This window comes from Rhinolophus sinicus, chromosome 1 (assembly GCF_057876585.1).
Source record: "Rhinolophus sinicus isolate RSI-liver-muscle chromosome 1, RSI-T2T, whole genome shotgun sequence".
Taxonomy (NCBI): Eukaryota; Metazoa; Chordata; class Mammalia; order Chiroptera; family Rhinolophidae; genus Rhinolophus; species Rhinolophus sinicus.
In genome coordinates, this window is record NC_142501.1 from 47356135 (window position 1) to 47381600 (window position 25466).

A 25466-nucleotide genomic window follows, 5' to 3' on the forward strand; every position below is an offset into this window, starting at 1 on the left:
TTTGAACTTTCTCAATACTATAAGCTTTTGGAAGAGAAATTCTAAAATCTTTGCCTCTCATCATGGATTTTATTGGAAAGAAAAAGAAATCCATGAATGGTATATCTGGATAACACATGAACTGTCTCTGAAAATACAATCTTGCTTTGTCACATCTCCTATAGTCATCTTTGCTTGCTTAAATCTTTTCAGATAGCCAGTGAGTCTTCCTTAAGATTAGATGCTTACAGAGCAGAAATGGTATATGTACTTATGCTTGAACACTTATTTCTACACAAGAGCTGTCATTAGGGGTTTTTGTTTTTTTTTAATTTATTATTTGGTAAAAATAATTTGTTAAATACATAACTAAATGTGATTTGAGTTTTAGTTCATTGAAAGTTTTACCATATACGTTTTTAAATCCTGAAATAACTTTCTAGTAACGGGGAGTTGAACAAAGGAACAGCCCGCTTGGTAAAGTAAGAAGCTCTCCTTTTATTCATAGTAGTGTTTAGACAGCACACTCACTCTACCATCCCTTCAAATAAGCATGTACAGACAAACAAGGATATTGTGGAATGGAATTTTCTTGGAATTGGAGAAAACAGTGATTCTACTTCTATAAAAAATTTTTAATTAAAGTTTTTGAGTAACAAATTTTGAATTAGAAAATGCTATAAATTGTGAGGTTGCCAATTTTGGCTTAATGCCAATTTTTTAAGATGCTCTATTTGCTTAAATATAATTGAAGTCTATGTGAAAGATAGTGTTTAGAAGAGTTAATGAATTCATTTGTGTACTATATTTTATATAAACATAACATATATCTTACAGTTTAATATCTAGCATATTAAAGAAGGAAACCACCTTAATCCCCATGGAAAATAATTAAGTATATCATTTCAGCTATTAAGTAAATATGAAATATTAATATTTTTTTCCCCAGCACATTGACAGATTTCCTACCTATTGGGAAGTTTTAATAAGATGTAATAATTTATTAACTGAATAGTTGTAGTTATTAATGCTAAGAAGTAATTTAAGGAAATAGACACTTTGAGGAATTTAGTGTTTCACTTAGACTTACAAAGTAGTAATCAAAATAGCAAACATTTTTTTGAGCATTTAGTTTATGCTACTGTGCTAAATGCTTTACAATCTTTTTTGTTTAGCCCTCACAACAGCCCCATGAGGTAGGTGTTAGTATTAATCTCATTTCTCAGATATTGAAACTGAGGCTTAGTATGGTAAAGTATCCAGCTTTGACTGTTAGGCTTTATGTTTTGGTTTTTTATTTTGCCGTGTTGGTTAGCTCATATTGATCATGTCTTATACCTTGATAGCTTGCCAGTTTCTTTCACGTATATCTTATCTATATTGATAGAAAGCACGAGTTCTAAAGACCAGATTATTTACAGATATGTGCTCTGTATCTCTCTAGTTCTTACTGTTGATAATATTTTTGTTCAGTTACTTCACAGTATGGTTTTCCTTTTGTCTAATTTCCCAACCCCTACAAATAATCCATTCAGTTGCTAAAATTTTAAAATATTAACATAATACTTTGAAAATCTGTTCAAATTTTATATTGGTTTTATTTTGCTTCCAAACCTATGAAGTCAGACTCACCTCTATCCATTGCTGTGGAGAAATAGCAAAATGTTTCCTCATAATCTTCCCACCTCAGTATTACCTCCCTATTTGCTGTTGCTTATGTGTAAAAATCTTGTATTTCTTCTGGACAGTATACTTCAATAGTAGACCAAAGATGTGTGCTATCTTAAATGATTTTATTTCTAAAATTCCTAGGCAATTAGAGATTAGAGCTACTGTAACACTCTTTCTGTAGTTTATTTTTTATTAAAACAATAATATTGTATTTTTTCTTTTACGTATGATTAGTTTTCTGCATTGCTGCATGTTATTTTATTAAACACCTTGCTTTCTTCATTGAACAATTTTATTTCCTTTAATCCATATGAAGACCTTACTATTAGTTACAGTCATGTTATTTCATGAATGCATTTTTGTTTGTTTTTACATTTACTCTATTTGATTAAGGATAAGAACTCCTGTGCTTTAAAAAAAAAAAAAAAAAAAACCTTTCCAAAACCAAGTAGAGAAATTAGTGATTTTTATATATTTCTTTTTGTCTGTTTTAGGATGGCTGCCATAGAGTAGTTAATATTGTGCCAAAGAAACCACCACTACTAGACAGACCTGGTGAAGGAAACTACAATAGATATTGCAGTCATGTTGCTTACCGAGAATATGACGAGGGCCGCAGTTTTTCTCATGATCGAAGAAGTGGTCCACCTCACAGAGGAGTATGTAAATTTCCCCCATGTACTAATTGTTATTTTTTCATAAGTTTAAAAATCATGTAATTTTTGAAATTTATGTGACTGGCCATGAAGGCAGTTAAATAAACACTTCCTGCTCGATGGCTCTGTTGAATTGCCTACTGGAGCTGTCAAATGGGAACTGGTAGTCAAGAATTCTGGGGTGCTGGACAGAGTGGGTAAGCACTCTGGATAGCTCTATCTAAATGACATTAATTCTAACTAGCTTGCTTTTTTATCCACCAAATTGGCAGGGATTTGCTGAAGCAGTTAAAGGTAATCTATTTATTGCCTTGGTACTTAATAAGTGATAAGCAGGTGGTTACCATCTCTTACTGATGTGCCCACTTATAATTATTTTGATATTTTTGTCATGATGAAATGCTGTAGGCAAGGTTGGGTTAAGGTTGTTGAGACTCAGTTTTACTTTGGTTATAGTTATTAAAGTCTACTTACTCAGATTAGAAAGTGCTGAAAACGTTGCCTGACCTATAGTAAGCACTTATAAAATGTTAGCTGCTATCATTACTATTACTATTATATGTTTTCCTCTGGATCATCTTTAAGAATCTAAAAGTGTGTATTTAATGTTGCAGTAATCTGTCATTGAACTTGATTGAAACTATTCCTTTGCCCTAGCTTGCATTTTTACAACATTCCTCTGCTAGACCATTTTCCTACATAATCTCTTTTACCCTTTCCCTACTATATAATATTGTAATTAACAGTGCATATTCAAGCATTACTTATCATAACATTTGACCTCACATAAGCTGTTGGAATTAGTTTTCATACTTTAATCTTTGAAGAAAGGGAGCTAAGGTGATTTACCGAGGGTGGGTATGTGTGGGAGTCCAGCTCTCTTACGATTATATCATGGTGACCCTGACAATTTTATGGTGGTAATGAGACTATTCAGTGTTTTCTTATGCTTGTTTTTAAAGTTTGGAGTGTTACAGCTTCCTTACTTCTCATAGATTTAATTTTTATTTTGCTTAAGTTTTAAATGTCATACTGTTCCTTGAGGAAGAGGGATTCAGTGTTGAAAAGTAAGCATTATGCATTATCCCTATTCTAAAAATATTCGATTTTGCCATCAGAGCTCTTTTTCCAGGTAGTCTCAGAAATAGTTTGACCTTTGCATAAAGTTGTTATCGGTGAAAACCCTGTGGCCCTTTAATGTAGAGAGGGAATTTTGGATTCATTAGACTGATTGTATTTGAATCCTCACAAACATGATTTTTTTTCTAAAACCTTGTGGCATAAAAGTGCCTTAACAATAATTTTTCTATTATTGTTACAAATTGTGTTTGTTCATACTGTATACACCATTTTCTCTTTAAAGCCCACTTGGCATCCTTAGGACTTTCATGACACTAATTCCTATATAGAGTTTGGGTCTATAAAGCAAACATTACATAGTAGCTGTTGAATTTTTTGTTTTGCTTGTTTATACTTAATGTTTGAAGGAAAATGATGAATACATTTTACTTATGTAAAGCGTAGGGGATGCGATGCTAAAGAGGGAGATGAAGATAGTATTTATTTTAGCTGAATAGTGTTTGATTTTAAGTCAGTCACATGTTATTCTGCATATAATTTTAAAGTAATTGGATGTGAATTCTATGTGGTTCCTTGTTATGCCTGTTTTCAAATGTGTCTGTCTTAGAGGACAAAATCTGCTTGCTTTCTTTGATTAATTTTCAATGTAGTGCTACATTTTGCTCTAATGTAGCTTATCAGTAAGTGATGGTTTCTTATATTGTTTCCAGTTAGGGTTTTTAATGGGAGGTAAGGTGAGAAAAAAACAAAAACTTGAATGAGAAAAGGGGGAAAGTAGCGAATTCTTCATTGGGCTTAAATCTGAAAATTGGTGAGAGAACTTGCCATATGAAATAAAATGAAGGTCGAAAAATATATGCTTGATTAAATTTACATCAAGCCTTTGTTATTTAACAGCCCTTAGCTTTTGTTATGTTAGTATATGTGTCTTTGGCAATAAGGCTGTTAGGGCCTACTAAAGAAATATTAAAGCATTTTCATAGAGATAAGTGGTTCTATAGGTTCTCAGCTTACTAAATTAGTTGTTGAAATGGATGATTTGTATCTTTTTTATTTTATGCCTTTTAAACTCCGAGAAATTTAGAATGGTACTTTTGCCCTTGTATTAAATTGGCCTTAGAGACTAGTTTCCAGGAGTATGCTTAGATATATCCTACTTGACCAAAGTAATTGTAAACAAATATCTAAGTATTTTTTATTTTATTTTACAGGACGAATCTAGCTATAAGTGGACAAGAGATGATCATTCTACAAGTCGTCAGCCTGAATACAGGTAAAAAGATGAAAATAATGTAACGGCTTTGCTACTTGACTCACTGGGACATCTCCTGTTAAAATCTAACCTCAAGACATGCAGATGAAATATTTTTTATTAGGATTTAAAATTTTGAAAGCAACAAGTAGTATATTTTTTGTGACTGTAATAAAACAGTAGCACTAATAGCTATTGTTCTATTGGCATTTTATAATTTATAATACATATTTAAAAATATTTGAGACATTGATATATTATCAAGTGAATTGTATTATAAGGTATATGTTAATTGGAAGGTAAGGCATTTTTTTCAGAATATTTACATCATTACAAAGTTTCTCCTACTATAAGGTATTGTTTCAGTTGCTTTATACTGATCAGTAGAATTCTGTTGGGAAAACACATTTTCGAAGGACTTCAATCATTGTGAACTTTGGTTACTTATAGAGACATCTGATAGAATAGTTAGAAAAAAAGATGGACAGATTGAACTAGAATGATAGTTTTGAAAAATTACTTTATAGTAGTGGTAGAAGTTATAAAAGGAGCTTTTTAAATATCTCATTTGAACTGTCAGAGAATTGCCCCAACAACATAGAGAATGGAAAGGAATCAACTGCCATAGACTATCCTAGGTGCCAAAAGTAGACAACAGGATTCAGTGGATCAGAGGAAGGCATTTATTACTGGAAGCACAGCCATCAGCGGGGACATCATTATGGTAGTAGTGATTTCCTGTCCCCAAGGCCCACAGGGTGATGTGATGGGCAGAGATAGTGGCTATGCACACAGTGGGGTGCACTGCAGCTGAAGAACCCAGGGCCAAGACCTTGGTACCTTTTGTAGCAAGCAGGAAGCAAGCCGGTCCTTCTTTCCTTGGGAGCCAGCAGTCACACAGTAGTTAGACTGTGGTGACCTTGACCTATTTAATTTGTATGTGACCAGCTACAGAAACCATTCAGTATCAGTGGATGGTTAGGTCTTACAATTGGGCTTACACGTACATGGCAGGGATGTACAGGGACGTTTAGAACTCATGGTGCACTGCCTCTCCCAAAAGAAGCAGGAGAAAGAATAGATGCTGAAAATACTGTGATAAAGTTTAATTACTGTGTTAAAACTAACACAGTAATTATAAAAACTTTAAGAATGGAAGAGAATTTCCTTTATCTGGTAAATGGGGATATGCCGTACTGAATGGTAAAACTAGAAGCATTGACTTTGGAATCAGAACAAAGCAATAATGCCTGCTTTCAGTGCTTCTATTCATCACGTTAGGGAGGTCTCAGCCCACACGGTAACAAAACTATTTACAGATGATACGATTATCTATGTAGAAAACCAAGAGAGTCTATACACTATTAGAACTATTAGGAAATGAGTAAGTTCAATATAATAAAATTAAATATTAGCAGCATAAATTAGAAAATGTAATTTAAAAAATATTTATGATAGCATAAAAGCTATAAGGAGTAATATGAATAAAAAGAAAAGTGTATGAACTTACATAAATGAAATTACAAGTCATTTCTAAAGGACATTTAAATTTAAAAAGATCTGAAAAAAAGGAGCAACATATGTGTGACATCCTTGGCTGGGAAGAGAGAATCATAAAGCTATCATTTCTCCTCACATTTGGGTATGAATTTAATATAGTTCCAGTCTAAATTCCAGGATTTTTTTTTTTTTACATGGAAGTCGGTAAGCTGATTCTAAAATTAATATGAAGGAGTAAAGGGCTAAATAGCAAAAATAGTCTTGAAAAAAATGTGAAGACTCATTACATCATATATCAAAACTTAAAAAGTAGTAATATAGAAAGTAAAATGGAATAAGGAGTCCAGAAGTAAACCTAGATATGTCTAGGAGTTTGTGATATAGCAATAGTAGCATTACGAATCAAATGGGGAAAGAATGAACTCATCAATAAATAATGCTGGGACAGCCGTCATTCATTTGAAAAGAATATGATGTGAAATTGGAAGCTTGTGTGTCAAAATAAATATTGGGTACAATAAAGACATAAATAAGAAAACCAAAACTGCCCCCCTGCCAAAAAAAATAAAAATAAAATAAAAATAAAGCTTTTTGATTAGATTAGCTAATGGTTAATATTTCCCCCCAAAGAAACAGTTCTTAGGTTTATTTTAATTCTGTTGTTTTTCAGTTTTTTAGATAAGTTTCTCTTTTTACCTTTTTTCTCTCTCCCTGTTTTTATTAGCATTTTATGTTTTCCTCTTTATGTATATAATGTTACATAAATGATATAAATCATATATATGACTCTAATCACCACAGCCATGTTAACAGCTTGGTATATGTTTCTGTATTCATAAACATTCATGGTATTTGATTGTCGTTAATGAGATCATGCTATATATACTTTTCTCTTAAGTTGCTTTTCTCATTGAGAGGCTTATGGAAATCCCTCCAAGTTATTTGGTTTAACTTTAATTTGATTCTTTTTAATGGCCAAGTAATATTTCATGATGTGGATATACTAAATAATTTAACTGTTCACCTATTGATGAATATTCACTTTGGTTCCAGTATAAAACAGTGCTGCAATAAATCCAAATACATCAATTCTTTATGAAACAGTACTTTATTCAGTTTCTGTGGAATCAATTATGAAAGCAGAATTTCTGGGTCGAAGGGCATAGTATGTATTTTAAATTTTTATAGATATTTTCAGTTTGCCTTCTAAAAGCCTATAACACTTCTGTTTCCATTAAAAGAAGTCTAACATTTTAATTTGGATATTCACTTTATTTTTTCTTTCCTTCTAATTAGTATAAGAAAACGTGTTTTTTTTCTTTTTAAAATTTACTTTAAGTGCGTTTTTTCCAGGACCCATTAGCTCCAAGTCAAGTAGTTGTTTCAGTCTAGTTGTGGAGGGCGCATCTCACTGTGGCCCATGTCGGGATGGAACCAGCAATCTTGTTAAGAGCGCCGCGCTCTAACCAACTGAGTTAACCAGCCACCCCGTATAAGAAGACTTTGATATTTCCTTTAAGGATTGCTGTAACTGTAGCCCATTGATTCTGATATATAGCAGTTTTATAGTGATTCTGACATTGTATATTCTAGTTATTCTGTGATCAGAGAGTGTTGCCTGTACTCTCATTCTACTGTTTTCAATTCATTGGCCATTATTAGATCAGTTTTCTTAACCATATGATAGCGTTAAAACAAGGTATATTCCCTGTTTTCAGGATATAAAGTTCATTCTATATGATATATTCATTCATGTGATAAATATGGTGTGTCTGATAGATGTCTGTTACTCTTCTACCCTTTGGGGATAAGAAACTCCCACTTTTCATGAAGCCTACCATTTTAGTATGGATTATAGATAGTAAGCAGATAAAACAGATAATTTTTATGAAAAAAAAAAGCAGCACAGGAGTAGAAAGTACTTCCACTTCAATACCTTTGTGCACCTTCTCTTGATGTCTGGATGTGGATGTCTTCAGTAACATCCCAGGTTTTATGCTATCACAGAAGCTATAGCTCTTACTGGCTATAAGTTACTCTCTGTCAGGTGGGCTCATTGAAGAGCTCCTACCTATACCTATAAGACTTTGTGAATAGAATAGCTGTTGTTTTAGAAAAAATAATCACTGCATTGCAAACCAGGCAGAGAGTAGTTGTGTATATGGGTAAGAGAATATGGTTCTGAATAATTAGGAAAACCATGCTAATCGATGATTTTGTTTTGGTTAGTAGGGCATACTCAATAATTCTTTGTATTGTGGGAAGAAAATATTAGAACATTTAAAACATTTATTTGGAACAATGTTAAAATTTAAAGAAAAGTTGCAAAAATAATTAAAGAACCCCTGTAACCCTTCATCACAGACCCCATTAATGTCTCCAAAAGTGCCCCAATAATGTGCTTTATAGCAAAAAGATCTAATCTGAGCTCATAGGTCATATTTTTGTAGACTTCTTTAATCTGGAATAATTCCTCAGTCTTTCCTTGACTTTTATGGATGACTTTTATGGCAAGATTACAGGGCAGACATTTTGTAGAATGTTTCTCAATTTAGGTTTGTCTAGTGTTTTTTCATGATTAGATCCAGGTGATGCATTTTTGCCAGGGCCGTCCCAGAAGTGATGCTGTATTCTTTTCATTGAATCCTGTTAGGTTGCACATGTTCTTGATTTATCCTTGTGTTGGTGGTGTTGACTTTTATCACTTGATTAAGATAGAGTCTGCAAAATTTCTTCACTATGAAGTTAGCCTCCTCCCATAAAATTAATAAGTCTTTTGTATCTCTTCAAAATAAGAGATACTTTGAAATTATTTGACTATTCTGTTCTAGATCCCACTTTCACTCGCTAGTTTTAGCATCCATTGATGTTTCTTGCCTGATTTGATTATTAACATGATAGGTTTTTTGTTTGTTTGTTTGTTTAAGGAAGGCGCAGCTCACAGTGGCCCATGCGGGGACTGAACTAGGGCAGCCTTGGTGTTATTAGCACCACGCTCTAACCAACTGAGCTAACTGGTGTCTCCAACATGATAGGTTTTAATGGAAGCTTTTGTAAATAGACTGCTTCTATATTTATTGTGCTGACATTCTGTTGTAAGGAAGAACTTTCTCTTCTCTTCACCACCTCCTTCAAAAAAATCAAACTTTGTTTATATCAGTGTAGATTCATGGATTCCTATTTTATTCAGTGTGTTATTTGTTGCTATCATTATTTTGATGCCCAAATTTGGCCACTGTAACTCCCTTCAAGATAGCTTCTGTGTTTAAAAAAACTTTTTGTTGTTGTTGTGGTAGAATATCTATAATATAAAATAGGCGATTTTAACCATTTTCAAGTGCACAGTTCACTGGCATTAATTACATTTACAGTGTTGTGCAACCATCGCCACTATTTCCAAAATGTTTTCATCACCCCAAACAGAAACTCTATACCTGTTAAGCATTAACTCCTTATTCCCCCTACCCTCAGCCCCTGGCAACCACCATTCTACTTCCTGTTTTTATGAATTTGCTTATTTTAGATAGGTATTTTATTTGTCCTTTTGTGTCTGGCTTCTTTCACGTAGGATGTGTTCAAGGTTCATCTGTGTTCTAGCGTGTATCAGAACTTCATCCTTTTTATGGGTGAATGATACTCCATTGTATGTATATACCACAATTTGTTTATTCATTCATCCTCTAATGGACACTTGGATTATTTCCACCTTTGGGCTATTGTGAATAATGCTGCAATGAACATTGGTGCATAAGTATCAGTTCTGAGTTTCTGTTTTTAATTCTGTTGGGTGCATACCTAGGAATGGAATTGCTGGGTCACGTAGTCATTCTATGTTTAGCTTTTTGAGGAACCACCAAACTGTTTTCCATAGTGGCTGCACTATTTTACATTCTTACTAATGATGTACTAGAGTCCTAGTTTCTCTACATCCTTGCCAACACTTGTTATATTCCTATCATTATTATTATTATTACTGTTATTATTATTATTGCCATCCTGGTAAGTATGAAGTGGTGTCTCATTGTGGTTTTGATTTGCATTTCCCTAATGGCTAGTGATGATGAACAATATTTCATGTGATTGTTGGCCATTTCTGTATCTTCTTTGGAGAAATGTCTATTCAAGTTTTTGGTCCATTTAAGAATTGGACTGTCTTATACTCAAAACAGCATGGTATTGGTAGAAAAACAGACACACGGACCAATGAAATAGTATTGAAAACCCAGGAATAAAACCACATATATATGGGCAGGTAGTTTTCAACAGAGGAGCCACAAAGATACAATGGAGAAAAGACAGCCTCTTCAATAAAGGGTACTGGGAGAATTGGAAAGCCATGTGCAAAAGAATGAAACTAGACTGCTGTCACCATATACCAAAATTAACTCAAAATGGATCAAAGACCTAAATATAAGACCTGAAACAGGAAATTGCTGAGAAGAAAGCATAGGTACTAAATTTGTGGACCTTCGTCTTAGAGGGGATTTTATGAATTTGACCTAAAAGGCAAAGGAAGTTAAAAATAAATAGGACTATATCAAACTAAAGAGCTTCTGCACAGCAACAGAAACCATCAAAACAAAAACGCAACCAACGGAATGGAAGAAGATATTTGCAAACCACACTGCTGATAAGGGGCTAATATCCAATATATATAAAGAACTCATACAACTCAGCAACAAAAACACAAACAATCCAATTAAAAAATTGACAGAGGACTTGAGCAGATACAAATGGCCAACATATAAATGAAAAATGCTCAACTTCACTAGTATTAGGGAAGTGCAAATCAAAACCACAATGTGATACCACCTCAGACCTATTAAAATGTCTATTATCAACAAGACAAGTAATAACAAGTGTTGGAGAGGTTGTGGAGAAAAAGGAACCCTCATACACTGCTCTTTGGAATGTAAACTGGTACAGCCACTATGCAAAACAGTGTGGAGTTTCCTCAAAAAAATTCAGAATAGAATTACCATACGACCCAGCAAATCCCTTTTCTGGGTATCTACCCAAAATATGTGAAAACATTTACTCACAAAAATATAAGAACCCCTATGTTCATTGCAGCATTATTCACGGTGGCCAAGACATGGAAACAGCCCAAGTGTTCTTTGATACATGTTTGGATAAAGAAGGTGTGGTACATATATACAATGGAGTAGTACTCGACTGTAAGAAAAGATGAAATACTGCCATTTGTGGCAATTTGGTTGGATCTTGAGATTATCATGCTAAGTGAAGTAAGTCAGACAGAAAAAGTCAGGAACAGTATAATTTCACTCATGTGGGATATAAAACTGAAAACAAATGAACAAGACAAAGAAATAAAAACCAGCAACAGTATGATGATTGCCAGAGGGAAAGGAGATGTTGGGGGAGGTAAAAAAGGGTACAGGGGCTCAAATATGGTGACTGAAGGAGATTTGACTTTGGGTGGTGAACATACAATGCAATATACAGATGATGTATGTAGAATTGTACACTTGAAACCTATAATTTTATTAACCAATGTCACCCCAAGAAACAATAAAATTAAGAAAAATTGGATTGTCTTTTTGTTTTTGAGTTTTAGGAGTTGCTTTATATATTCTGGATATTAAATTTTTTGGCTATATGATTTGCACATATTTTCTCCTGTATGTTGTCTTTTCACTTTATTGATAACATCCTTTGATGTACAAAATTTTAATGAAGTCTAATATATTTTTATATTCTTTTGTTGCTAATGCTTTTGGTGTCATATATAAGAATCCATTGACAAATCAAGGTCCTCTGTGTTGCTTTGATTTGTCCACTTCCTTACTTTTGGAAGAAAGATGTTCCAGGTTTTCTTATACTTTCCCTGTCCTGGTCTTAAAGTCGTCAATTTCTCTAAAAAGCACAGGTTCTCTTTAGTGGAGCGTGGTTTCTTGAAATCAGGGTGTGGACACTGTGCATATATATACACACACACACTTTTACATCCGCATTTGTTTTTATACAGTATTTACATATATTGAAGACCATGGGTTCATGGCAGTATCCTTTCATCTTTTCCATATTTTTACCTCCCTTTTCCATTAGTGAAAGTCCTGTATTCCAGTTGTTGGGAGAGAGAGTTCTCCATGAGTCTGTTGTACTCCTACACATCTTGTCAAGATATGCCACGAATGTAAAGCCCTGACCATTTTTTATCATGTTATTTCTCAGATTTGAGTTTGTAACGAACAGTCTTGAACAATAAGGAATGTCTCCCTCTGTGTCAACAAGCAGGTTTGTTTATCACTTGGTGTGAAAATAGTGGGTTCCTCAAGATCAGTGTTCCTCAGCTGTGAACCAGATCACCTACATGTTCAGCATCCATCTAGGCTTGTATCACATCGTCCCTGTGGGACTTGGGACCAGGGGGAAGAGACAAACATGCCAGTGCTTATGTTGTTTGTTGTGCTGACAGTATTGAAGTCCTGTGTCTCTGACCCAGGGGTCTTGTGTCTTTTGCCAGCACTGTAAAGCAGTAATAGTCTAACTTCTTAGCTTATAACTAGGTCCTGAAACCTGTAGCCTCAATGCATTTGCCTATATGCTTGTACTTAATCTTCTGACCCCGTGAGTCTTCCTTCTTACTTGCGCCGGCACCTTCCTTTTGTAGGTTGCTATCACTGGCTGCTGAGGGGCTGTCTTGCTTTTACCCCATCTTCCACAGGCCTAGTGGAACTTTCTGTTTATAATTTATCTTTTTCACTTTCTGTTTTATGTGTTTCACGTTGTAGAACATTATGTCCTTTATAAATTCAGCATACATATATTAGTGGTTCATATTTAAATATGTTTTACTAATGGGAGTATGGAATTATTGGAAGCAACTGTATTAAATAACAGCTGACAGAGGAAAAGAGAATGTATCAAGTTTTCTATCATGCTCATGCAAACCCCTCCACCTCCCCTTGCTCTGCAAGTTATCACTTTCTTATTTAATAGAACCACAGACCTGATAATTTTTCTACATTTCAAGTATATCATCACCTACTAATCTTGGTTCTGTATTTACACACTGATTATCTCTTGTAGATGAAATTCAGAATATATTAGGATTTATTTAATTTTGTATTTAAGGAAGACTTTACCAAGGGTTATTGATTTAGACAGAATGAGGTTGTTTTTAACAGTCATTTTTTTCCTGCAGTTACGAGATCTTAAAATGAACTGTAGACTCAGAACTGATTTAAAGTATTAAATAATATCTAAACATATAGAACCAAGAGTGTCACCAAGTGGCCACTATACTTTATTTTTAAATGCTGATTTTTTTTTTTTTAGTGTATTCACATATGTAAAATTTTAATTTAGTAGTTCAGTATTTTATACTTACTGGTATTTTTGAAAAATAGAATAGATTTGATTTTTAACTTTATTACAGTGATTTTCTTCTTAGGCAATATTTGACAGAAAAAAAATGCTATAAACATCTTCTTTGTCTAGTTCAGTGGTACAAATGTTTATTGAATGTTTACTATGTGTAGGCCACTGTGCTTATATCACTAGTTTATAGTCTATGAACTAGATAGTGAATGAAATAGATATACAATTAGATAGCATGATATGTATGACATGTGAAGTTGCATGAAGTGCTGTGAGAAGGCAAATAAAGAAGCACTTATCCTATGCTGGGGTTTTCTTAAAGCTTTCCTCTAGGAACAGATAATATAAATAGAATTTGGAAAAAAAAGTAAGAGTTAACCAGAAAAAGTGATGGGGAACATGTTCCTACAAAGGGAAGAGCATGAGCAAAGCTGTATAAAGCATGATGTATCGCTGTAGTTATAGATAAATACACATGAGCTGGGGAATTGTGGATTAAACTGTAAGAAGTCTGGGTTTTATTCTATTAACACTGGAAAGCTATTGAAAAATTTTAACCAGGTAGGGATAGAGGGGCTAAAATGACCCAGTCAAAGGGTAATTTATTTTGTCTTCAGTACAGAGGGTGACTTTTAAAAATGGCACTGGAGATAGAAGGAGAAATCATGAATATCTGAATTGGAGAAGTGGAGTTGGGATGTAGAAAAAGTGTTAACTTTGATAAATTGCTTGGGAAGTGAAAAATCAGCAAGATGTGGTTGTTGGATTTGGGAATAAAGAAGAGGGAAACATCTGGATTGTAGTTTTGTTTACTGTGTGTATAACAATACCATTAATGAGATTATCAGTACTGCAGGGATCGTTTGAGGGGAGAAGCTGCATTCAAAATTGAGATTGTCCAAGGGGAAGATATAGTTAGACAAGAGAAGTGGACTGAAGGCAGAACTCTAGGTAACACCTGTATGGAAGTGGTGGAAAATAAAACTTTTTAAACAACATCAGATGCCACCAATGTCTAATGCAACTGACTATTCCCGTAATGCAAAGATTAAAATATCTATTGTGTTTGGCTGTGTCTGGATGAATGAGATGTGAGGGGGTAGATTCAACCTGGGTGGATAACTTTTTAAAAAATACTTAACAGCAATGGAAAGTTGGGAATGTTGTTAGCCGGAGAAGGACACTAGCTAAAGGAATATCATATAAAACTTTTTTATTTTTAGGTGACCAGTGACTTGAGCATATTTATAGGTTGAAGGAAAATATAGAGTTTAAAGATGCAGGCAGAAAAGGGACAACTAATGCAAGCAGGGTAAATGAGGACCAAGATGAAGACCATTGATTAAAGGGCTAATTTTTAACAGGGGCGGGGTTGGGATCATATATCAAGAAAGAAAGGACAAAATTCGGGTTGGGGCAAATGAAGGCAAATTGGGGGAGAGGGGAGCTGGGCTGGCAGTTGAGGAATTTCATGCATGAAGACTACTATGTTTCAGGAACTGAGGTAACTCATTGACAGTGAAAAGCTTGAAGTTAGGTGAGGGGGCTTCGGGAGAGTTGTCAATATATAGAATACATACATAGTTGCTGAGGTGAGTGGGAGATTGAGCTCACTAATGATAAATGAAAATAATACTAGGGGAATTGAAGGAACAATGGAAGATAGAGACCACGTATCTGTAGAGGGCCTAATCTGTAAGCTTGTGTGATTTCTTCTAGGTTATGACAATCTAATTATATCAGTGAAGAAATCACAGATTTTGGGATTAATTTGGGCTTTGGGTTGGCTGAGGTGATGTATCAGAATTGCCAGTACAGAAAGTTGTTATTCATCGAGTGGTTCAAATACTGTATTAGGCTGGAAGGGCAATACATGAGGCCAGGATGGGGTTCATGGATTGCTGGAAAATACGAGCTTGAAAGGTGTCCATGAAGTGGAGGTGGAGTTATTGCAGGAGTGAGAAAACTGAAGGATAAGACATTGTAATAAAAATGCGGTATTGGATTCTGATGAAGGGCACCTCTGGGTAACAAGTGGCAAGATTTAGGATTTAATTGTGTGGCTGAAGTATTGTGACGAAGTAGGAGGTACAAGGAATTGATACAGTATTGCACAGAGGATGCACAAGAATTATGAAAGTCATCTGTGATGAGGGTCAGGATGTTACATACAGTTCAGACTGTCTGTCATTGGGTTAAAGGCTTTAGGAAATGTGGGAAAGTTACCAAAATGTTGGTAATATGGGCAATGTGGGGTTATAGTGGGGTGGCAGACACTTAAATCCGGAGTTTGTTGAGCTCTTTTCTCTTTTTCTTAGTGGATGGAGGACTTAGAACATAATCTTATGCCCCATATACCTTAGACCTTGAGGCAGAGTTACCAGTGTGCACCTACTGTACTCAAGACTTTAAGGGGAGGCGGTACAGATATCCCCTGCTTTCTAAAATTTGTTTTATGCCACTTTGCTTTTATGAAAAACCTACATTAGTACCTGTTTTCTCTAACTGAAGGAAATCCAAAGAGGAGTTTTCACTTTTATAAAAAAAAAAAGGTGAAATGTGAAAATAGCGTTCAGGGTTTGTTTTGCAGCAACCTGTTATATAGGCAGCACACAGTGCACCCCGAGCAGCGAGAGTAGCACAACCAAGCTCCTTCCCCGGAACTACACTCGCATCAGACCATAGCTTTGAACCATGTCTGTGAGCATCTGTGCTTTATCCCCATGTATTTTGTGCATCCGTTAGCAAGATGTGTCCGAAGATACCAGAAAAGCCTAAGAACTCGTAAGGGTGTTATCCTTAGATAAAACTGGACAGAATTAAGCTTTCTGATCATGGAGAACGAAAAAAAAGACTTTGTGGCTGCATTGAATTTTGGATCTGGAATATGCAAAATTTTTTTCATAAATATTAATGGCAATTGCTTGTTTACTTTAATTGCTCTCTACTTTGGAATAGCCAGGGAAACCTGTATTTGCATTCAAACAGATTTCCATTAAAGGAAGAAGTTGGAAGGATTGGTTTATGAAGAGGCTGAGGATATGAAAACATTTACAAGATTGACTCAAATTACTATATTTTGTTACTTAAGTATACACAAGTACAGTTATTAAACATAAAGTACTTGTAATACTTAACAGGTAAGCAGTTAACGTATTTGTTTACCTTTGGTGATACTGCCCCTCTGCATTGTGGAAGTAACTCATGCACCTACAGTGGCCAGTCAGGGAATGTAAACGGATGCGAAGGGTCAGACTGGAACAGCTGCTACTTGGTACTAGCTGATGTTTGCTAGTGGGAATATAAGCCGATCATGGCCTGCTTCAAAAGTCAGAAATCCAGAGTTTTCAAAATGTTAAACTCTTGATTTTTAAATATTCATAACTAATTAAAACCAGAGTTTATACTCTCTGCAGTAGGGCAACAATGGGACTCTGAAATGAAGAGTGTATAATAGCAGCTTGTCTAATACAGTGGTTTTCAACTTTGGCTGTACTCTGAATTAGGTGAAAAGCTTTTTTAAAAAATATACTAATGCCTGGTCTTCACACTTGGAGATCTGATTTAATTGGGCTTGGGTGGAGCCTGGGCATCAGTGTTTTAAAAACTCATCAGATGTTTTAATGTGAGGCTAGTCTTGAGAATGATTGGTCTAATAGGTAACATGGAGTGACAACAGTCCAGAAACCACTGGCTCGTGTTCACAATCAGTTCTTGGCATCTTTCCTCTTTATGGTAACTTCAACTATCTTTATCCTTGGCAGTTGTTATTCCCTTTGCTTATGTGTCTGAAAGTTGTCTACACAGAAGCTCCTTACTTAGAATCTCCTTAAAAATGAAAGTTTGCAGGCTTCATCTCAAGAGATTGTGATTCAGTAAGTGGAGCCTTGGATTTGTATTTTTCATAAGCTGCCTGCATGATTGTGATGCAGAGGGTCTGCAGGCTGACGTCTGAGAATCACTGGCCTGTACTGTCTGCTGCTAATGATGGACAAATCTGTGTCTATATCCTGGGCTGCTTTTCTGAGCCCTACATTTCTACATCCAACGGCCTGTTAGGCACATCTTCACTTGGGAATCCCAAACTTTTCATTGAAATGAAATACATTTTTCTTGAAAAGACTTCTGCCTCTTTTCCACACATGATAGGCAAATATAGATAGGTGGACTGCATTTTCTGGCCTTCCTTCCAGCTAGGTGCGGCCATGTGACTAATTTATCTCCAGTGTAATGTAAGTAGGAGTTCTGCTTCCACATGTGTTCCTCCACACACATTTACTGTTTCCCATGTTGCAGGGTGGACTCTGGAATGGAGTGACAGCAGATTGTGACTTGGGAAGATACATGTTGAAATGGAGTGGCCAGCCTGGGTTCTTGGATTATTGCATGGAGCAGTCTCTCACCATGGGATGCCTGTCCTAGACTGTTTCCTGGTAGTGAGATAGACTTCTTAAGTGTAATGACTCAACATTATATTTTTTGGTATTTTTGTTATAGCGATGTAGGCATATCTTACCTCTATAGCAATAGGCACTATTTTAGGTGTTAGAGATCAAACTGTGAGTTACACAGTTAAGATCTCTAGTCTAGCTGAGAGATAGATCTCTTAGTTCGTGTCTCATGCCTGGAATACTTTTAATTGTAAAGGTGTGATTTTGTGGAAAGAGCTCTGGACTTGGTCATCAAACTTCTAATTTCAACTCTGCTGCAAGATAGTTATTTGATTTTGGGGTAGTATAGAATAAGAGGTAAGTGGGAAATCCTTTAGCTTAAATCACAGTAACCTAGTTCTCTTGTTTCCATATTTTAAACAAGGTATTTGAGGTCTGCACTTATCTTATTCTCATGTTTTTCCTGCTAGTTACCAAGCTGCTTTCTCAAAATGATTCCCAAAATCTTAATTCCTTTTTGAAGTTCATGTTGACTAGCAATGAAGTAGTCAGTATTTTGTGTGGAATATTTGTACATGTTGGATGTGGGAAGGAAAGAAAAATGAGGTCCAGGATACGAAGTAAAATGCTTTCTTTCTCTCCCTTCTTCCCTCCCCTTATATCCTTGCCTTCTGTTTTATTGAATTTTACTCTTAACCAGTAGACATACATCTGCTGAAACTGAGGGGTCTGTCACAGCTTGTTTGGTTCTACTGGCGTGAGGGGTTGGAATTTCTGGGGTGGGAGCGGCTGTATTAACAGGGCAGAATCCTGAGCTTCATAAATCTGCTTTTGAAACCAGCATCCAAAGTAATTATAGTTCATTTGGTTTCAGGACCACATTATAAAAAACAGTGCACTATAGGGCATGAGTTCTTCCCGTCTTCCATTCTCCAGGTGATTTGGCCTCCTGCATGGGCCCAGCATTATGGCTGAAATGTTTGTGATACAGCTGAAGATGCTGTCCTAACTCTTAAATTATGTACTTTTCTGAAAATAAAAAGCATCAGTTCAGTTAAATGTGGATTGTTTGTTTTTTTGGGGGTTTTTTTCAGGCTTTATAGTAAGCATTCTAGTTGTACTATTACTCACATTTCTTCAATGGCTCATTTTGATTTGCCTGATAATTCATTGCACTGAACCCATTTTATTATGTGTGTTGATATCCTCATTTTTAACATAAGTAGAAACTTTATAGTTTGAAGGCCTTTCATGTAACTTTTCTTTGTGTGGTAAATGGATTTTGTGTTTCTTGCAGTGTAGTTTTTACTCTGTGATTTGTGGAATGGCATAAAAATATGCCCAAGTTCCCAATATCCTTTTACTCTGTTCAGCATGCTTTAGGGTCATTGTTAAAACAAACAAACAAAATTATTTCTTTAAAATCAGGATGGTACTTGCACACAAAAAATTATACTAGTTGATATTGATTGAATTTTATATCTAATCATGAATGTTGGGACTAACGTTTTTAAAGAAAAATGATATGAATAAAGTTGTGATATTTCTATTAATTGATTTTTCCCTTTTAATCTTTTTGAGACAAACTAATGATAATCTACAGAGATTTCATGTTTTACATTTTAAATACTCTGAAAGTTGAATATGTGACTTTGCTTTAATTTGTACAGTTTTTCAGGAAACAGTTCTGTATTTAGAATGTCTAGCTTAGATTTATTTTGCTTATATAATTGTAGTACATAAAATTTCTTGTTAAAAATGGGTTTTTACATCTGAAATAAATTTAAGGAATCTTAATTAATGGTCAGGAAAACAGAAATCTCTGTGTATATCAAACAGAGGGTTTGAGTAATTAGCAATCCAGGGTCACCTTAAGGAATTTAGGTAAAATGAAGCGAGGCTGGACTATTTCCGGTTCACCCTATTCTGTGGCCCTTCGGGTTTCAATCCTCCTTCCTTAGAAGATCTGAATTCTATTTTTATATCTTAATCCTTGAAGCTATCAAAATTATTTCTCAGATTTTTATCCTTTCAGCTGCTGCTTCTGAAATTGGCAGATATATAAAGGGAAAAGTGTCCCAAAAAAGACAGGCCCAGCTCTCTGGGCTTCCTACTTCTTTTGCATATTATATTAGTTCCACAGTTCTTTGCTGAATTCTTAGTTCTAATAACTCTGAGCAGATTTCTAAAAAAATTTTTTGTCTAGTTGTTCTAGATTTTTTCAGCAGTTGAGCTAGAGTTAATTTAGTTCTCCGTTTTTGAATGTAGAAGTAGATCTAGAATGTAATAGTGGTGTTTTTTTTAGTAGTACAAATTGAGGTGAGCCTTAAAGTAATGGTGTCTTTCGCTTGAACTATGAAATACAAATATTTTTTAAATGATATGTCAAAAATTTTATTAGTAGAAAATGTCTGTTAAATACAAAGTATAAAATGTCTGTGAGTGCACAGAAATACAAATTGTTAAACCAAGGATAACAGAAGACTTTAAATTTTTTGATTAATAATTACTTTGTGTTTTTTTATTAGTCATCTCATAGTGTTTAGTTGCATAGATATATTAATAGGCACCAAAGATTTAAGAAACACTATGGGACCAAAAAAAAAAATCTTTAAATATTTTTTTTTATTATAAAGGATTATTTCTTAATAGTTTTATTTATAAAAGATGGTCTTTGAATTTGTTCACTGACTTTTCCTACAGATTGGGTAAAGAGAATCATAATATTTGGTTAAGAATTGTGTTAAGAGATAGCATTTTTCTGAATAATGGAAAAATAAATAACAGAAAAATACAGGTTAAATGAATTCTTGGTCAAGACATATGGAAAGATTTGCCTTTGCAGAGAGCATATCCTGAGTTGGAGGATTCTAATCATGTTGCTCTGATTTCTTAGTAATATTCTGGGAAGTTGACTTAATGCCATGTTGATAGCTGAAGTTGACAAGGTTTCAGTTGGGCTTGTCAAGTAATGCTATGCTATTTGGGGGTTCAAAAGAAATCATTAAAATGTATTAATGATTTTCAGATAATAGTTAGTTTTACAGTTTGTGTTTCCTTAAAATAATATTAAGAATGAAAATTCGGGGCGGCCAGTTGGCTTGGTTGGTTAGAACGCAGTGCTCATGGCACCAGGGTCGCCAGTTTGATTCCCACACGGGCCAGTTGGCTGCAACCTCCATAACTAGATTGAAAACAGCAACTTGGCATGGAGCTGATGGGTCCTGGAAAAACACACTGTTCCCCAATATTCCCCAATAAAAATAAAAATTTAAAAAAAGAATGAAAATTCTTTTCCCAAAGATGAAAAGTTCTGTTTATTTTCTTAACTTCTTTCAGATTATGTTAAATAAGGAGCTGTATTTTTATGTATCACATTTTCAGAGGAAAACAAACAACTTTCTTTTTAATAAGCATACGTAAAGTACACAAATCAAGGTGTACAGCTCAATGAATGACCATAAGTGTAATCACAATTTACATTAATGGAACATTACTTGCATCCTAGAAGCTTCATTATGCTCCTACTGAATTACCTTCTTCCTCCCCAAAGGTGATTATTATTCTGACTTACAGCAATCTTAATACTCAATGGGAAAAATTACAATTGTGCATTTAAAATTTTTTTGTCCAAACTGTAAACTGTTAAATTGTTAACTAGAAATGTATAGGGAAATGAAAAAAATGGTAAAACTAATATTCAGTACACCGTAATTTAACGCGTTACAAACATTGAGAGTTAAAGACTTTTATTTCTTTGTAAAAAACTTATCAAGAGTAGTTTGAACAGAGCTTCCCATATAACTTAAGATGTAGAGTAAACATCTCTTTTTATGCCTTAGTGAATTGTCATATTCTATTCTAAGTTTGTATTAGTTTCCAACATTTCATCCTTAGCCTTTTCACTGTTGTGAAATATCTCTCCTCTCCCCTTACCCTCTTGTAACCACTAAACTGTTGTCTGTTTCTAGGAGTTTTTGTTTCTTTGTTGTCTTGTTTGTTTGTTTTCCATTTTATGTCCCACAGATGAGTGAAATGATATGGTTCTCAGGTTTTTCTGTCTAATTAATTTTGCATAGCATGATAATCTCAAAATCCAACCATGTTGTCGCAAATAGAAGTATTTCATCTTACGGCCGAGTAATATTCCATTGTATATATGTACCACATCTTTTTTATCCAAATATCTATCTAAGGACACTTTGGTTGTTTCTATGTCTTGGCCACTGTGAATAATGCTGCAGTGAACATAGGGGTAAATATTTTCTTTACAGGTAAATGTTTTCACATATGTGTATTTAGATACCCAGAAGAGGGCTTGCTGGGTGGTATGGTAATTCTATTCTGAATTTTTTGAGGAACCTCCATACTGTTTTGCATAGAGGCGGTACCAATTTACATTCCCAACAGCAGTGTATGAGGGTTCTTTTTTCTTCACAACCTCTCCAACACTTGTTATTACTTGTTTTGTTGATAATAGACGTTTTAACAGGTGTGAGGTGGTATCTCATTGTGGTTTTGATTTGCATTTCCCTAATAGCTAGTGAAGTTGAGCATTTTTTCATATATCTGTTGGCTGTTTTTATGTTTTCTTGGGAGAAGTGTCTGGTCAAGTCCGCTGCCCATTTTTTAACTGGATTGTTTATTTTTTGTTAAGTTGTATGAGTTCTTTATATATTTTGGATATTAGCCCCTTATCAGCAGTGTGATTTGCAAATATCTTCTTCCATTCAGTTTATGCTTTGATGCTTTCTTTTACTGTGAAGAAGCTTTTTGGTTTGATATACTGTGTTTCCCCGAAAATAAGGCCTGACTGGAAAATAAGTCCTAGCATGATTTTTCAGGGTGACATCCCCTAAACATAAGCTCTAATGCGTCTTTTGGAGCAAAACTCAATATGAGACCTGGTCTTATTTTCGGAGAAACATGGTGGGTCCCATTCATTTATTTTTGCTTTAACTTCCCTTGCCTTTGAGGTCACATTCATAAAATCCTCTCTAAAACCAAGGTCCATAAGTTTAGTTCCTATGCTCCATTCTAAGCAGTTTCTTGTTTCTCGTCTTATATTTAGGTCTTTGATCAATTTTGAGTTAATTTTGGCATATGGTGACAGATAGCAGTCTAGTTTCATTCTTTTGTTCCCAGCACCATTTATTGAAGAGGCTTTCTTTTCTCCATTGTATGTTTTTGGCTCCTTTGTTGAACATTATTTGCCCATACACATATGTATGTGGTTTTATTTCTGGGTTTTCAATTCTATTCCCTTGGGTCTCTGTGTGTTTCCTTGCCAATACCATTGTGTTTTGATTATTTTTACTTTGTAGTATAATTGGAAGTCAGGGACTGTGATATCTCTGGCATTGTTCTTTTTTCTCAGGATTGCTTTGCCCATTCCAGGTCTTTTGTGATTCCATACAAATCTGATGATTTTTTGTTCTAAAATTTTCTTTAAAAAATGCCATTGGGATTTTGGGGGGATTACATTTAATCTGTATATCGCTTTGGGTAATAGGCCATTTTAACTAGATTAATTATTTCAATTCGTGAACATGGGACATCTTTCCATTTCTTTGTGTCTTCAATTTCTTTTGATAAGATCTTACAGTTTTCAGTGTATGGGTCCGTCACATCCTTTGTTCAATTTATTCCTATGTATTTTACTCTTTCTGTTGCAATTGCAAAAGTAATTTGTTTTTCATTTCGTTTCTGAAATTTTATTGGTAGTATATAAGAATGCAGTGGATTTTTGTACATTGATTTTGTGTCCTGCAATTTTACTGTATTTGTTTATTATTTATTGTTTCTAACATTTTTTTTGTTTGGTGGAGTCTTTAGGGTTTTCTGTATAAAGAATCATGTCATCTGCAGAAAGTGACAATTGGACTTCTTCATTCTCAGTTTGGATGTCTTTTATTTCTCTCTCTTAACCTGATTGCTCTGGCTAGGACTTCCAATACTGTGTTGAATAATAGTGGAGACAGGGGCATCCCTGTCTTGTTCCTGATCTTAGAGGACGAGCTTTAGTTTTTCACAATGAAGTTTGTTATTAGCTGAGAGTTTGTCCTAGATGACATTTATTATGTTGAAGTACTTCTATACCCATTTTATTAAGTGTTTTAATCATAAATGGATGCTGTATCTTGTTAAATGCTTTTTCATCATCTATTGATATAATCATATGATTTTTATCTTTCGTTAATGTGGTGTATCACATTGATTTGTGAATATTGAACTATCTTTGTGCCCCTGGGATGAACCCTACTTGATCATGATATATAATCTTTTTAATGCATTGTTGTATTCAATTTGCTAGAATTTTGTTTAGGATTTTTGCATCTGTATTCATCAGAGAAATTGGTCTGTAGTTTTCTTTTTTTGTGTTATCCTTGCCAGGTTTTGGTTTCAGGGTTATATTGGCCTCATAAAATGAGTTAGGAAGTATTGCTTCTTCTTCAGTTTTTTGGAAGAGTTTGACCAGGACAGGTATTAGACCCTCTTTGAATGTTTGGTAGAATTCATTAGTGAAGCCATCTGGTCCTGGACTTTTGCTTTTGAGGAGGTTTTGGATGATTGTTTCAATTTCCTTACTGTTGATCGGTCTATTTAGATATTCTAGTTTTTCATGATTCAGCTTAGGAAGGTAACATTTTTCTAAGAGCCTGTCCATTTCTTCTAGGTTACTGAATTTGGTGGCATATAGTCCTTTATAGTATTGTTGTATGATTCTTTGTATTTCTGTGGTATCCATCATAACTTCTCCTCTCTCATTTCTGATTTTATTTGTGTCGTTTCTCTTTTTTCCGTAGTGAATCTAGGGGGTTTGTCAATTTTATTAATCTTTTCAAAGAACCAGTTTTTCTGTTTTCTTTTTGTTGTCTATTCATTTAATGCTGCTCTGATTTTTATTATTTCCTTCCTTCTGCTGTCTTTGGGTTTCATTTGTTATTTTTCTTGTTCTTTAAGATGTAGTGTTAGATTGTTTATTTGGGATTTTTCTTGTTTCTTGAGATAGGCCTATAATGATAAATTTGCCCCTTATTACTGCTTTCATAGTATCCCAATAATTTTGATGTATTGTATTTTCATTCTTATTTGTTTCTATGTATTTTCTGATCTTACCTTTTAATTTATTCTTTGACCCAGTCGTTCTTTAGTAGCACGTTGTTTAATCTCCACATACTTGTGATTTTTCCCACTTTTTGCAATTGATCTCCACTTTCAGAGCGTTGTGATAGGAGAATATGCTTGGTATGATTTTTAATCTTCTTAAATTTGTGGAAGCTAGTTTTGTGTCCCAACATACCGTCTATCCGTGAGAATGTTCCATGTGTACTAGAAAAGAATGCATAGTCTGGTGTTCTGGGATGAAAGGTTCTGTAAATGTCAGTTATATCTATTTGGTTTAATGTGTCATTTGCTGATATTTCCTTATTGATTTTCTGTTTGGATGATCTATCCATAGCTGTCAGTGGGTATTTACATCCCCCACCATAATTGTTTTTTGTCAGTTTATCCCTTTTGTTCTGTTTGTAGTTGCTTTATATATTTTGGTGCTCGCTGATTAGAGGCATATATATTGATAAGTGTTATGTC

The 25466-nt window shown here is 34.5% G+C and overlaps 1 protein-coding gene across 14 annotated transcripts in view; it reads left to right on the forward strand.

Moving 5' to 3' along the window:
* PPHLN1 (periphilin 1) overlaps window positions 1–25466 on the forward strand; it is a 113669-nt gene that overhangs the window by 21453 nt on the left and 66750 nt on the right. For 8 of the 14 annotated variants that reach the window (XM_019748388.3, XM_074325821.2, XM_019748384.3 and 5 more), the window contains 2 exons: window positions 2145–2309; window positions 4598–4659. In XM_019748388.3, coding sequence (XP_019603947.1) covers window positions 2145–2309; window positions 4598–4659 — 227 coding nt within the window. The remainder of the gene's footprint in view (window positions 1–2144; window positions 2310–4597; window positions 4660–25466) is intronic. The other 6 variants (XM_019748391.3, XM_074325824.2, XM_088798892.1 and 3 more) reach the window with 1 other exon arrangement.